The sequence below is a fragment of the Balaenoptera acutorostrata genome, chromosome 14, assembly GCF_949987535.1.
Source record: "Balaenoptera acutorostrata chromosome 14, mBalAcu1.1, whole genome shotgun sequence".
Lineage (NCBI taxonomy): Eukaryota > Metazoa > Chordata > Mammalia > Artiodactyla > Balaenopteridae > Balaenoptera > Balaenoptera acutorostrata.
Genome location: NC_080077.1, coordinates 16,388,007 through 16,402,696, shown reverse-complemented (window position 1 = coordinate 16,402,696; position 14,690 = coordinate 16,388,007). Strand labels below are relative to the sequence as shown.

General features: G+C 37.3%; 1 protein-coding gene across 3 annotated transcripts in view; it reads left to right on the top strand.

The window, feature by feature from the left end:
- PCMT1 (protein-L-isoaspartate (D-aspartate) O-methyltransferase) overlaps positions 1-14,690 on the top strand; it is a 48,960-nt gene that overhangs the window by 3,932 nt on the left and 30,338 nt on the right. For all 3 annotated transcript variants that reach the window (XR_009005210.1, XM_007196887.3, XM_007196889.2), the window contains exon 2: positions 14,175-14,279. Coding sequence is in view for 2 of the 3 variants with exons in the window: in XM_007196887.3 (XP_007196949.2) it covers positions 14,175-14,279 (105 nt within the window). In the remaining variant the exon portion in view is untranslated. The remainder of the gene's footprint in view (positions 1-14,174; positions 14,280-14,690) is intronic.

Sequence of the window (14,690 nt, the reverse complement as noted above, 5' to 3'; positions counted from 1 at the left end):
ATATGTCACATGATAAGTGGCAAAGTAAGGAAGGAGGATAGGGAGTATGGCGTAGTAGATTGGCAGTTGTAGGCAAGAAGACCTCACTAAGGTGTCATTTGAGTTAAGATTTGGTGAAGGGGAAGAAATTCAAGCCATGCAGGTAGAGCTGGGGAACAGGCATTCTAGACAGAGAAAATAGAACGTGCTAGATTTGGACTTGCGGTGTAGGAGAAAGACTGCAGTCGAGGATATGACACTAAGGTTTTAGACCTGGACAATGGGAATGATTTGCCATTTTCTGAGTTGGAAATAAGTGAGTGAGCAGCAGGGATTTTGCGGGGGTGGGGAGATGCAAGGAAGTGTGGGAGAGCAGGGGTTTATTTGGGGAGATGTTTGGTTTGAGTTGCTTATAAGACATTAAAGTGGAGACCTTCAGCAGGCACTTAAATTTGTAAGAATTATGATAATTTATAGCTTTTGTATCCTTATTTATCTCTGCAAATAAATTGAAATTATTCTTATTCTATTTAGAGTGTCAGTTCTTATCAACTAGTAGCATAAATAGTGAAACAGAGAATATTCTATTAGTTTTATCATGTGCATTCATGGGCCAAATATAGCCAGGTAATAAAATCCTAAGTGACTTTTTTTCAGAAATTTGGGCTTCATTTAGAATCCAGAAAATACTTCCTCATTTTAACTTATATCAAGTCAGTCTTATGGGTATATACTAGTAAGTAAACTTACAGTGCATTGAATAAGATTTAATAGGTAAGATTTTGAGGGAGAATTTTAATATCAATGTGTCTACTTAAATTTAACTAAAATTAAAAATTCAGTTCCTCAGTCATACCAACCACATTTCAAGAGCTCAGTAGCCACACGAGGCTAGTGGCTAACCTGCTGGACAGTGCAGATGTAGAACATTTCCTTTATCATAAGAAGTTCTATTGGGCAGCACTAAATCTACATAATAAGTTGTATTACATTCTATTCAATGTGATCTTAGTTCCATTGTGCTGTTCCACATATTTTTATTAGTGTTGCATTTAGTTCTGGCCAACATGCTTTAAGCGTAGCAGTGAAAAACCGAAGATTATCAGACAAGAGTGGTCAAGATGACAAGAGCATCAGCATTTTATATGATGATTTGATGAGATAGAGGTTGTTTGATTTAGCAATGAGAGAGTTACGGAGAGCAGTAGTGTTTAAATACTTGAAGGAAATCATGTAGTAGACGGTAAAACCAGGACAAATGGGAGGCACATTTTGGCTCATTATAAGGAAGTATTCACAAAGCTATCCTAACAGTCAAAGATTTGGCTTTGAAAAGTAGTGTTTTCTGTCACTGGATATGTTGAAGCAAAGAATGGTTGACCATTTCACTGTAAGGGATATTGTGGAAGAGATTTGTCATCTGCTTTCACTGTATACTAGACCTCTCAGGACCCTTCCATATCCAAGATTCTGTCAATTTAATCACATCATGGTTTGCATGAAATCACCTGTGGGGTATGTATGTTGGTGGTGGGTGGGTGTGTGTGTTTTAGGAGAGAGCCACAGAAGTTAACATTTGGTTACCTATATTTTAGAGTTTTGCATAACATTTTAGTTTGTCAGAGATGTGAGGAGTGCAAGGAACATCCTCTTTTGAGAAAGTGTCAAGATAGTTAATTACATGTATTTATTAAGACTGGTAATGGTTTAGAGAAAGATGTATTTTTTTAAATTAATTTTTATTGGAGTATAGTTGCTTTACCAATGTTGTGTTAGTTTCTACTGTACAGCAGAGTGAATTGGCTATATGTATACATATATCCCCTCTTTTTTGGATTTCCTTCCTATTTAGGTCACCACAGAGTATTGAGTAGAGTTCCCTGATCTATACAGTAGGTTCTCATTAGTTATCTATTTTATTTTATTTTATTTATATATTAGTTTTGGCTGTGTTGGGTCTTCATTGCTGCGCGTGGGCTTTCTCTAGATGCGGTGAGCGGGGACTACTCTTCGTTGCGGTGCGTGGGCTTCTCATTGCAGTGGCTTCTCTTGTTGCGGAGCACGGGCTCTAGGTGTGCGGGCTTCAGTAGTTGTGGCTCACGGGCTTCAGTAGTTATGGCTCGCGGACTCTAGAGCACAGGCTCAGTAGTTGTGTCGCACAGGCTTAGTTGCTCTGCAGCATGTGCTATCTTCCTGGACCAGGGCTCGAACCCGTGTCGCCTGCATTGGCAGGCGGATTCTTAACCACTGAGCCACCAGGGAAGCCCATAGTTATCTATTTTATACATAGTATCAATAGTGTATATATGTCAATCCCAATCTCCCAATTCATCACCACCACCACCCCCCCCGAGAAAGATGTATTTTTGAATAATCTCTGGTCTTAGATGATATGCTTTATCATAACTTGATATCACTTAAAATTCTTCTTTGATTATAGTGTGAATTTAAAACTAATCCCTTTCAGATTTTCTGTATGGAGAGTGTCTCAGGCTCCACTTACCCCTTATCACGCCTAATCATTCTAGATGGGAAATAAAAGGGGACCATTTTGTTCATTTCTTACTGTTTTCCCTGGCATTTTGTTAGTGGAGGAGAAATAGAGAGTAGATGATTAACAACCGTTCAAGTCATAAAACTATATAATTATGTAATATTTCTTTTATTGAGATGTAACTTTGTAACAAGTTACTTACAGAAATTTAGAGAATGTTTCCACATGACTTGAAATCCATCTGCAGCTTATTTTCTTACCTGTGTTTTCAGTGCTTCATACCAGCACAGGATCTCTTCTTTCTCCATCTCTGCCAGGATTGCTTCTAGTCTTCTATTCTCCCAGATCAAAAGTCTTGGAATAGTTATTGATTCTTTCAGACTGTCCCCAAATTAACTCAACAGTTATTACAAATACCTTTCATAGTCATGCCTTTCACTGTATTTTCATTGATGCTATCCTAGCCTAGGTTCTTAGTTGTCACTTGGAGTGATATGCCTTCAAGTGTCTGATTGGTCATCACACTTTCAATTTCTCTCCCCTCAGGTTCATTCTACACATTATACTGATTGTCCTAGTGTACTGCTTTCTGTTATGTCTCTTTTCTGCCTAGACTTCTGTTGCTTACTGTATCAATTGTAAACACCTCTCGCTTAGGTTTCAGGCCTTTTAAGGGTCTTCTACAACCTGTTGCCATACTCCAACTCCAATCCTGTTCTTCAGACTGATCTCATTTTACTCCTCAGATACCTTGTGTTTTAGGGTACCTGTTCGTCTGCTCTAATAAAGACCAAAATAACAATGGCTTAAACAAAATGAAAGTTTCTGTTTCCTGTAACAATCCAAGTATAAGCAGTTCAGAACTAATATGGTGGTTCCGTGGTCTTGAGGACCTGGGCTCCTTCTTTCTTGTTGTGCTTCCTAAAGTCTTTCCCTCATCTACAAAGTTGAAGATAGTTTACCTCCATCATTTCCATATTCCAGCTGGTGGGGAGAAAAATGGGGAAAGGAGAAAACGCGCATTCCTTTTATGGGCATTATCTGAAGTAGCATGCATAATTTCCGCCTGTGTTCTCATTGACAAGAACTTAACCATAAGGCTACACATAACTACAGAGAGGCTAGATAATGCACCCAGTTCTACCACTGTGAAAGAAAAGGAGTCCCTGGGGCTTCCCTGGTGGTGCAGTGGTTAAGAATCTGCCTGCTAATGCAGGGGACACGGGTTCGAGCCCAGGTCCGGGAAGATCCCACATGCCACAGAGCAACTAAGCCTGTGCGCCACAACTACTGAGCCTGCACTCTAGAGCCTGCGAGCCACAACTACTGAAGCCCACGCGTCTACAGCCCGTGCTCCGCAACAGAGAAGCCACCGCGATGAGAAGCCCGTGCACTGCAACAAAGAGTAGTCCCTGCTCCCCGCAACTAGAGAAATCCTGCACGCAGCAACAAAGACCCAATGCAGCCAAAAATAAGTAAATAAAATAAATAAATTAAAAGAAAAGAAAAGGAGTCCCTGCCACATCTTACATCTTGCTCACTAGAGCAAATACACATTGTATATACATCTCTTTAGGTACTATCCCTCTGTGATAACAAGGTTAGGAGAATTAAGATTAATTTTTAGTCGAGTAACCATGTGTACATGTTTAAAAGATAAAATAATACAGAAGGGTTTATAATGAAAAATAACAATTGCTTGCCCTGCTCCTCCCCGCTCCCAGACTGCCTCGAGTGAATACTTTTAACTACATATTTGGGTCTTCTGGTGATTGTCTTCAGTCTCTAAAGCATATGCTTAAACTGCTATTTCTTTATCAACTTTAGACATCATCTACTGACTTCCTGCCAAGATGCATGAGTATTTACACCCTCTAAACTTACTCCCTTCCCCACATATAGTTATACCGTAATTTTTCCTTCCTCTTTTGTGGTTACCTTTGTAACTTTGAGTAATATACTTTAACCTCAATTTTTTGTTCCATAATTTATAAACTGACACTATCCCTTAACCCTTCCACTTTGTAAGAAAGGATACTCATTTTCCAACTTATTAGGGGCTCTTTTATATTGTCAGAGTTGATAGCATTTCATTTTGTTCTGAGCAGTAAATAAATCTTCTGCACTTTGTTGATTTTTGTGTTCAAAATTAATAACCATCATCACAAACATTAATGACTGGGTCAACACTTTGCTGAGCTATGTAGCATGCAAGAGTTTATTCCCTGCTCTTTGTTTCTAATATCACAGTCTCCTCTAGTATTGAGGAGGAATAGTCAAATGTTTCTCCTTTTTTTTTTTTTTTTTTTGGCCGCGTGGCTTGTGAATCTTGGTTCCCTGACCAGGGATTGAAAGCAGGGAAAAGCATCAAGTCCTAACCACTGGACCACCAGGGAATTCCTTGTTTTTCCTTTTTTTACACTTCATCAGTTGCTTGAAATCATGTCACAGTTTAGTATTCTTCTTATCTAAATCATGACTCTTATATAGTATTTTTGTCTTTTTCCTGGAATTTATCTCCCTCTTCACCCTTCCCACTCCTCAGGTTGAGAAGAGAAACAGATACCTTCTTAACGTGGCTCTAATTTTTTCAAGTTTTCTTCATTATTTGGTTTATAGCTTGGATTCTATTGCATTCTCCTTTTTGAATTCTGCTAACTTCTCATTTGGATCCATTGCATATTTGGATCAACATTAGCCATTATTATAATTATTTAATTAGGGTCCTTGGTCCCTAGGGTGCAGGAAAATTGGGCATGAGTAGTTTTAAAACTGTTCACTAATTCAGAAAGCCTAACGGTAATTGCATGTTTACTCATAATTAGGCTATACACGCAAAGTGAAATGGTAAATTACTTTGCTGCTTGCTAGAAATATTTCAGGGCACTGGCAATTGTATATGTCAGATTGTCAAAAATGGGAAAATGATTTAATAACTTAGTAAATGTAGCTTGCTTTAGGCATCTTTCAAAATATGGAATCCTGGGAAAAAGCAAATAATAAGAACCTTGTAGTGAAAATTTTGGAAACCACCCAGTAATGGTCTAAGGAAGCTTTATCCTGAGCTTTATGTGTTCAGCTTCTTAATAAATGACTGGTGACATGCTTTTAAAACTATTTAGGGTTTTTTTAGTAAATTCTGTGTCCCTCTGTAGAGTAAGAAATCAGCCAAAGAAACTCACATGAGTTTGGTAGATGTATATTATCTAGCTTAAGGGAAGTAATCTCTTTAATTTACTTTATTTTTAGAATGTGCCTATAGCAATATGTTTGATTTTAGATGTCACAAATATTCAACTAGAGAAGAATGAGTAAGTGAATATGATGGTAATTGGATGTATTGAGTGAGGCTGCTTAACCTGAAAAAGATAAGGCTTGAAATGGTCATGATATGTTCAGGTGTGTAAAAAGTGTTGGTTGGATAGAAAATTCAGTATATTCTTTGTGACTGCAGAGCGTAGCACTAAGGGTTTATATAAGTGAGTTATAAAGAGGGAGATTTCCTCTTAATACAGGGAAGTGTTCTGATAATTAGTATGGTCTGAATGTGCAAAGGGCTGTTCCACATCAGTGCAACTCTTCAAGTAGAGATCATGGTACCAATTTATGAAGAAGTTAGACTTGATGACCCTTCTGACCTTGAGAGTCTATGAATCACCCCTCTGGAATTTGAATTGAATTCAGGGCAAATGAACCACTCAAGAAGTATTTTGGGAAATGAATTAGTAGAAGTCACTAAGCTATTTGAATATGGTAGTAGCAGTACAGTGAACTGGTCAACAGGAGTCTAACATCTCAATTTGAATGGCCCTACCCCTTATTTGCTCTGTGATCTGGAACAGCTTAGTCTTTCTGAACTCAATTTTCTTATCTGTAAGATGGAGTAATAATAGTGCTTACTTTATAGGATTGTTAGAGACAGCATAAGATTGTTTCATAGTTCCTAAGTTCGTACCTCAAAAGATAGTGTATGTAATGTGCTTAGGATTTTGTCTGGCACATGGTAAATATTTAGTAAATGATATCTCTCTTTTTTTTGAATTTATTTATTTATTTATTTTTGGCTGCATTGGGTCTTTGTTGCTGCGCACGAGCTTTCTCTAGTTGCGGCGAGCGGGGACTACTCTTCGTTGAGGTGCGAGGGCTTCTCATTGCATTGGCTTCTCTTGTTGCGGAGCACGGGTTCTAGGCGCGCGGACTTCAGTAAGTGTGGCATGCGGGCTCAGTAGTTGTGGCTCACAGGCTCCAGACGCTCAGGCTCAGTAGCTGTGATGCACGGGCTTAGTTGCTCCACGGCATGTGGGATCCTCCTCGACCAGGGATTGAACCCGTGTCCCCTGCATTGGCAGGCGGATTCTTAACCACTGTGCCACCAGGGAAGTCCGATATCTCTCTTATTATGCTGCTTTTAAAACTTTTTAAAAAATGCTTTCACTGTTTTATTTTAATGATCTTTACAGGTAGGTTGCCTAAGTTTATTTGTGTAGAAACAGTACTTTCTATTTAGGTTAATTAATCCAAAGTTTATAATATTTTCAAATGGACAGATGATTTATTAATATAACCTAGTCTGTGACTATTTAAGTGTTTCTCTAGTTGGTATGCCTTGTTTGCTGATTTTTTAAAATATTCTTTTGTTATTTGGAGAGTCTGTATTTATACCTTTTATAGTGTCCTTAAACCACCTTTTCTTAACTATTTACTGTCTGGTCAGTCGGTATTAAGTGGTATCCTTTGATTCCTCCTGTCACCTATATGACTCAATGATCTAATTCTACTTTCCCCTATTTTTCCTCTTCCCATTGTTTTTAGTTGCCTTCTTTCTATTTTGTCAGAACAAATAACGTTTAAGTATTATTATTCCACTGATGTCTTTACCCTTCTAGTTTTTTTAAAAAAATAGTTTAAAAAACTATTAACTAATTAAAAAATAGTATAAAATAATTTAAAAAGAGTTAAGAACAGATTTTATTCAGAAACTATTGCAGTAGGGGAAAAGAGACCGCAGTATAAAACTGGGCTCAGTTCCCAATACAGCATGAACAAGTGGGGATTTATAGCCTAGGAGCAGGGTGGGCGTCAGTGGATGGAAAATTACTAAGAGGAAACATCAGGGGTAATGGGGGATTCTGGCTAAAATAACTTGACAGGATTCTTGCTGAAGGCAGACCAATCCACCCTTTTAATTTTAGTCTTTGCTCTAAAATTGGTTATGTGTCCTTTTCTGATGTATCCCTGGTAATCTCTTGGTTAGATGAAGCACAGCTTCTACAAGATTCCTTAGGAAGGGCTTGTGTGTACAGCATTCCCTGAGTTCTTGCACATTCAAGACTTTTTTTTCCTATAACCTTGATATTTGAAGAACAGTTTTGGCTGCGTATAAAATCCTTGGCTTACACTTTTAAAAAATCAGCTTTATTGAGATATAATTTATGTAAAAACGCACCAATTTCAGGAGTATGATTTGAAAATTTTGACAAATGTAGGTGTGTAACCACCACCCTAATGATGTAAAACAGGGGTGAGCAAACTACATCCCACAGGCCAAATCTGGCCTGCTGCCTGTTTTTAGAAATGAAGATTTATTTGAACATAGCCACACCCATTCATTTATGTCTCGTGTGTGGCTTTTCTTGCACTTCAATGGCAGAGTCTCATAGTTGCAACAGAGACTCTACGGCCTGCAAAGCCTAAAATATTTACTGTTTGGATCTTAACAGAAGTTTGCTGATCTCTGATACAGAGCATTTCTTTCACCCACAAAGTTTTCTCGTGCCCCTTTGCAATTAATCTCCTCCCTTCACCCCTGACTCCTAGCAACTGCAGATTGGCCTTCTGACACTATGGTTTTGACTTTTTGGGAATTTAATATTAGATGGACTCATATAGTGTAAAATCTCCTGGCTTCTTTCACTGAGATTAGTGCTCTTGAGATTTGTTCATGTTGTTGGGTATATCAATAGTTTGCTCCTTTTTAATTGTTAACTTGCACTTTCTTTCCTTGAATTTCTTGAAAACTCTGCTGCTTCATTCTTGCTTTGCTTTGACCGTTGCTCTTAAGAAAGCTAATGGTTGCCTTTTTTTAAAACTCTTATTAGGTAATTTGATATTTTTGGCCTTGAGACTTGACATTTTTTCCCTTGTTTTAGTCTGATAGTTTTCTATTTTTTAATTTTTGGCCATGCCTCACGGCTTGTGGGATCTTAGTTCCCCGACCAGGGATCGAACCCAGGCCCCCTGCAGTGAAAGTGCCAAGTCCTAACCACTGGACCCCCCCAGCTGAAATGTTTTGATTTGCAAATTGGTTTCTTTTTTTTTTTAAAGTTTATTCCCTTTCTCACAGTGTTCTTTTTTTAAAATTAATTAACTAATTAATTAATTTATTTTTGGCTGCGTTGGGTCTTTGTTGCTGTGCGCGGGCTTTCTCTAGTTGCAGCGAGCAGGGACTACTCTTCGTTGTGGTGCGCAGGCTTCTCATCGCGGTGGCTTCTCTTGTTGCGGAGCACAGGCTCTAGGGCGTGCGGACTTTGGTAGTTGTGGTGCGTGTAGGCTTCAGTAGCTGTGGCTTGTGGGCTTCAGTAGATGTGGCTCGCAGGCTCTAAAGCGCAGGCTCAGTAGTTGTGGTGCACAGGTTTAGTTGCTCTGTGGCATGTGGGATCTTCCCGGACCAGGGCTGGAACCTGTGTCTCCTGCGTTGGCAGGTGGATTCTTTTTTTTTTTTTTCAAATGGTCATTTTGCTTTAATCTCTAGCCTACAGAGGTAGTTCACGTTTTTTTTTCTTTTTTCCTTTAACATCTTTATTGGAGTATAATTGCTTTACAATTTTGTGTTAGTTTCTGCTGCATAACAAAGTGAATCAGCTATATGCGTACGTATATCCCCATATTCCCTCCCTCTTGCGTCTCCCTCCCACCCTCCTTACCCCACCCTTCTAGGTGGTCTCAAAGCACCGAGCTGATCTCCCTGTGCTATGCAGCTGCTTCCCACTAGCTATCTATTTTACATTTGGTAGTGTATATATGTCAGTGTTACTCTCTCACTTTGTCCCAGTTTACCCTTCCCATCCCTGATGTGTCCTCAAGTCCATTCTCTACATCTGTGTCTTTATTCCTGTTGGCAGGTGGATTTCTAACCACTGTGCCACCAGGAAGCCCCGCGTATTGTTTTCTTTTTACACTTTTTATAGTAGCTTTGACTGGAGTTTTTGTTTGTTTGTTTTTCTTTTTCCTATTTTTAGGCATTTTGTGGACACAGTTCAAGAGCACTTCTGTCAGTATAGTGACTGGCAGTTTCTTTAATGGATAATGATATTGGTAATAGTGGTGAGAAAAGGGGGGGAGTTGGCATATCTTGTTGCTCTTCTGTTTCTGTAGGATCCTTAATTTTCTCCCTTCTTTCCCTTCATTGCCGTATCAAGAGGCGCCATCCTTTCCCTGCCTGAATGACTCTCCCCCAGAAGCAGTGCTTCTTGTGTTTGCCACCCCTGGTCCCACTAAATTTTTTTTAAAAATAGCTTTACTAAAGTACAGTTCCATACCATATAATTCACTAATTTAAATTGTAAAATTTGGTGGTTTTGGATATATTTACAGATATGTGCAACCGCTACCATGGTCATGTAATATTTTCATCACCTCAAAAAGTTACCCTGTTTTGCCCTCCTATTCCCCCAACCATAAGCAACCACTAATCTATTTTCTTTCTCTATAGATTTGCCTATTCTGGAAATTTCACTAAATAGAATCATACAATATATGATCTTTTGTGACTGAGTTTTTTCACTTAGCATAATGTTTTCAAGGTTCATCTACTTAATAGGATGCATGAATCAGTACTTCATTCTTTTTTATGACCTAATAATATTCCATTGTATGGATATATACCACATCTTGTTTATCTGTTCATCAGTTGATGGACATTTGGGTTGTTTCCACTTTTTGGGTATTATGAATAATGCTGCTGTGAACATTTGTGTACAAGTTTTTGTATAGACATACGTTTTCACTTCTCTTGGGTATACACATATGAGTAGAATTGCTAGGTCCTATGGTAATTCTCTGTTTAACCATTTGAGGAACTGCCAGACTGTTTTTCAAAGTGGCTGCACCATTTTACATTCCTACTTGCAGTGCATAAGGGTCTGATTTCTTCACATTCTTGCCAACACTTGTTATTATCTGACAGTTTGATTATAGCCGTCCTAGTGGGTATGAAATGGTATCTCATTGTGGTTTTAATTTGCATTTCCCTGATGACTAATGATGTCCAGCATCTTTTTATGTGCTTATTGGCTATTTGTATATCTTCTTTGGAGAAATGTCTGTTCAGATCGTTTGCACATTTTAAAATTGAGTTATTTGTCCTTTTACATTGAAATATAAGAATTCTTTATATATTCTAGTAAAAGTCCTTTTTCAGTTGTATGATTTACAAATTATTTTTCTCTCGTTCTGTGAGTTACCTTTTTCTTGATAATGTCCTTTGAAGCACAAAAATGTTTAATTTTGCTGAAATCCAATTTATCCATTTTTTTTCTCTTATTGCTCATGCTTTTGGTGTCATATCTAAGGACCCACTGCCAAATCCAAGGTCATGAAGACTTACCCCAGTATTTTCTTCTATGATTTTTATTATTTTAGTTCTATGTTTAGATCTTTGATCCATTTTGAGTTAATTTTTGTATTTGATATGAGGTAAAGATTGAACTTTATTCTTTTCATGTGGCTATCCAGTTGTCCCAGCAGCATTTGTTGAAAAAGACTGTTCTTTCGCCATTGAATGGTATTGGGACCTTTGTTAACCTACTGAAGTTTAAGTTCCTTCCTTGTAGCCAGTACAATGAACTTCTAAGTCCCAGACCTGTGTTCACTATTTTAGTACTTAGTGTTGTATTTTCTCTTTCTGGGAATAATTTTGTCTGTGCTTCATCTGCATTCCCTACTTCCTTCTACTTAGTCTTTTAAACTTCAGTCCCTACCTTTGCTTTCTATACCCACAGGCTTGCAGCAATAGCAGAAGCTTTGTTGGAATGTGTTGTTTATTTTTCTACTGATAAGTAATATGAAGTCTGGATATTCTCTATCTCCTAGTAATGTGAAGGCATGGGTCATGTGTGGTTTTGTTTATGACCCTTCTTGATCTTAGGTTTAGGTGTTTTTTGAATGGCTATGTGGAGAAATTCAGATTCTGGTGGCCACCATTACCCTCTAGAACCTGGAGGCTCCACAGTTGATGAATACATTAAATTCATTTGCATAAATATTTTAAACTTCTCATGATGCTTAAGTCTCATTTTAAAATAGCTGTGGCAACCTACTGAATGGGAGAAGATATTTGTAAATCATATATTTGATAAAGGGTTAATATCCCAAGTATATACAACTCAATAGCAAAAAAAATCAAACAATCCCATTAAACAAATGGGAAGAGGATCTAAATAGACATTTTTCCAAAGAAGACATACAGAATGCCAACAAGTACATGAAAAGATGCTCAACATCATTAATCATCAGGGAAATGCAAATCATAAACCACAATGAGGTACTGTCAGCTCATACCTGTTAAAATGGCTGTTCTCAAAAAGACAAGAAATAACAAGTGTTTACAAGATTATGAAGAAAAGGGAACCCTGGTGCACTACTGGTGGGAATATAAATTGTTGCAGCCACTACAGAAAACTGTGTATGGAGGTTCCTCAAAAAATTAAAAATACAGCTACCATATGATCCAGCAATTCCATTTCTGCGTATTTATCCAAAGAAAACAAAAACACTGATTTGAAAAGATATATGCACCCCCATGTTCATTGCAGTATCATTTACCATAGCTAAGCTATGGAAACAACCTAAATGTCCATCCATGGATGAATAGATGTTGATGCTGTGATGTATATATACAATGGAGTATTATTCATCCATAAGAAGTAATGAAATCTTGTCATTTGTAACATGGATGGACCTTGAGGCTATTATGCAAAAGGAAATAAGTCAGACAGAGAAAGACAAATACTGTATGATCTGACTTACATGTGGAATCTAAAAAAATAAAAAACCAAGCTCATAGATACAGAGAACAGATTAGTGGCTGCTAGAGGCACGTGGGGTGAAAAATGGGTGAAGGTGGTCAAAAGATACAAACTTCTAGTTATAAAATAAATGTCATGGGAATGTACAGTATGGTGACTATAGTTAATAATACTCTGTTGCATATGTGAAGGTTACTGAGAGAGTACATCTTAAAAATTCTCAGCACAAGAAAAAAAATTCTGTAACTGTATGGTAATAGATGTTAACTTATTGTGGTGATCATTTTCTAACATACACAAATATTGAATCATTATGTTGTATACCTGAAACAAATATAATGTTGTATGTCAATTATATCTCAATTTAAAAAAAAGAAATCTGAAAAAAAAAGTTGTTCATAGTGTAGCCAAATTAAGCAAAGCATGTTTTGATTAAAAAAATTTATTTCTGGATCGTTAAAGTCAAGTTGATACATTTAATCTTACAGATTTTAGAGCTGTAAGGACAAGAACTGTGCTATTTTGTTTATTATCACCCTAAGTATGTAGCACGGTGTCTGGTATGTATTAGACAGACAGTAAACTTATTGAGTGAGTTAATAAGGCCTTTATTGAATAATTACTGTGTGCATGGTTAATAAGGGTTATTGAAGTTTAACATATTATATTTAATCTTAAAGAATTGATAGTTGGGGGAGCAAATACATACAGTCAGCCTTCTATACCCATGGATTCTGTCTCCATGGATTCAACCCACTGTGTATTGAAAATATTTGAAGAAAAAAAAATTTCCATAAAATTTCAAAAAGCAAAATTTGAATTTGCCACGTTTGGCAACTATTTACATAGCGTTTACATTGTATTAGGTGTTATAAGTAGTCTAACCATGATTTAAAGTATATGGGAGGAGATGCATAGGTTATATGCAAAAACTATGCAATTTTATATAAGATACTTGAGCATCCACAAATTTTGGTATCTGCTGGGGTTCTGGAACCAACCCCCTATGGACACTGAGGGAAGACCATATTGACCTTGCTTTCCTTCTTGACAAATTTGTTTCTCTTGGGCTCTGTAACAGTATATCTGCTTGATTTTCATCTACCTCTGTGGCTGCTCCTTGTCATAATCTTTGAAGGCTCTACTTCCTTTGCATTTCTCCTAAATGTACACTTTTGTGTATTCTTACCTGGCCACTTCAGTTCACTTCCATTGCTTTAGTTGCCATCTGTACAACTAGTAATTTATATCTCTGTTGTAGGTTTTTCTCCTGCGCCCCAGATCCATTTGTCCAACTGATCGCTGTATATCTCCATGTGTATGGTCCATAGCTCCTAACTGAATAAATAACTTGTCCTTTTTCTCCTTAGCTCTGATCCTTGTCTAGGATTTCGCAAATCAGTATATGACATCAACATTTCAACCATTACCCCCCTCCCACCTGCAAATGTAGTCAGTCAGGTATACATTACCTACTAAATATAACTCAGATCCTTCTACTTTTCTTCATCCTTACTTTCATTATTAAAGACCAGGTTGTGATTACCTGAGCCATTGCAACAACTTTCAATTTTGCTCTCTTCCAATCTAGTCTCTACAGTGTAGCCAGAATAATTATTCTAAAATATGTCTGATGATGCCACTTCCAGCTTAAAATATTGCCTCATTCATTTCAGAAAATGGAATCATCAAGACAGATAAAGTATTTGAAGTAATGCTGGCCACAGACCGCTCTCACTATGCAAAATGTAACCCTTATATGGATTCTCCACAATCAATAGGTAAGCTTTGGATTTCTGAAAACGTCACAAATTTTACTCATTTACTCTGTAATCTTTGTAAGTAAAAATAGGCTGGGACCCAGATGTGTATCTAGTACCTTGCTAATTTGAGTTTTATGCCTTAGTAAGTTTCATAATCCCAAACTCACCCAGTTTAATAAAATGATGTTATATATGAAGTGTCTTTTCTATTTTCTTAAACGATGCATATAAGAATTCTATAAAAATACTCTTAAAACATACTTTAAATGAAAACTTACAGTTTAAGCTATGTGCTGACTTTTCTTTAGGGTCTTCAGTGTTGACTAAGGTTGGTTTTTGCCTTAGCATCAATTTTAAAAATCAGTATTAAAGGGAATGTGTAACTAAATTATTACTGACTTCTCTGCTTCACTTGCCCTGAATTTTTTG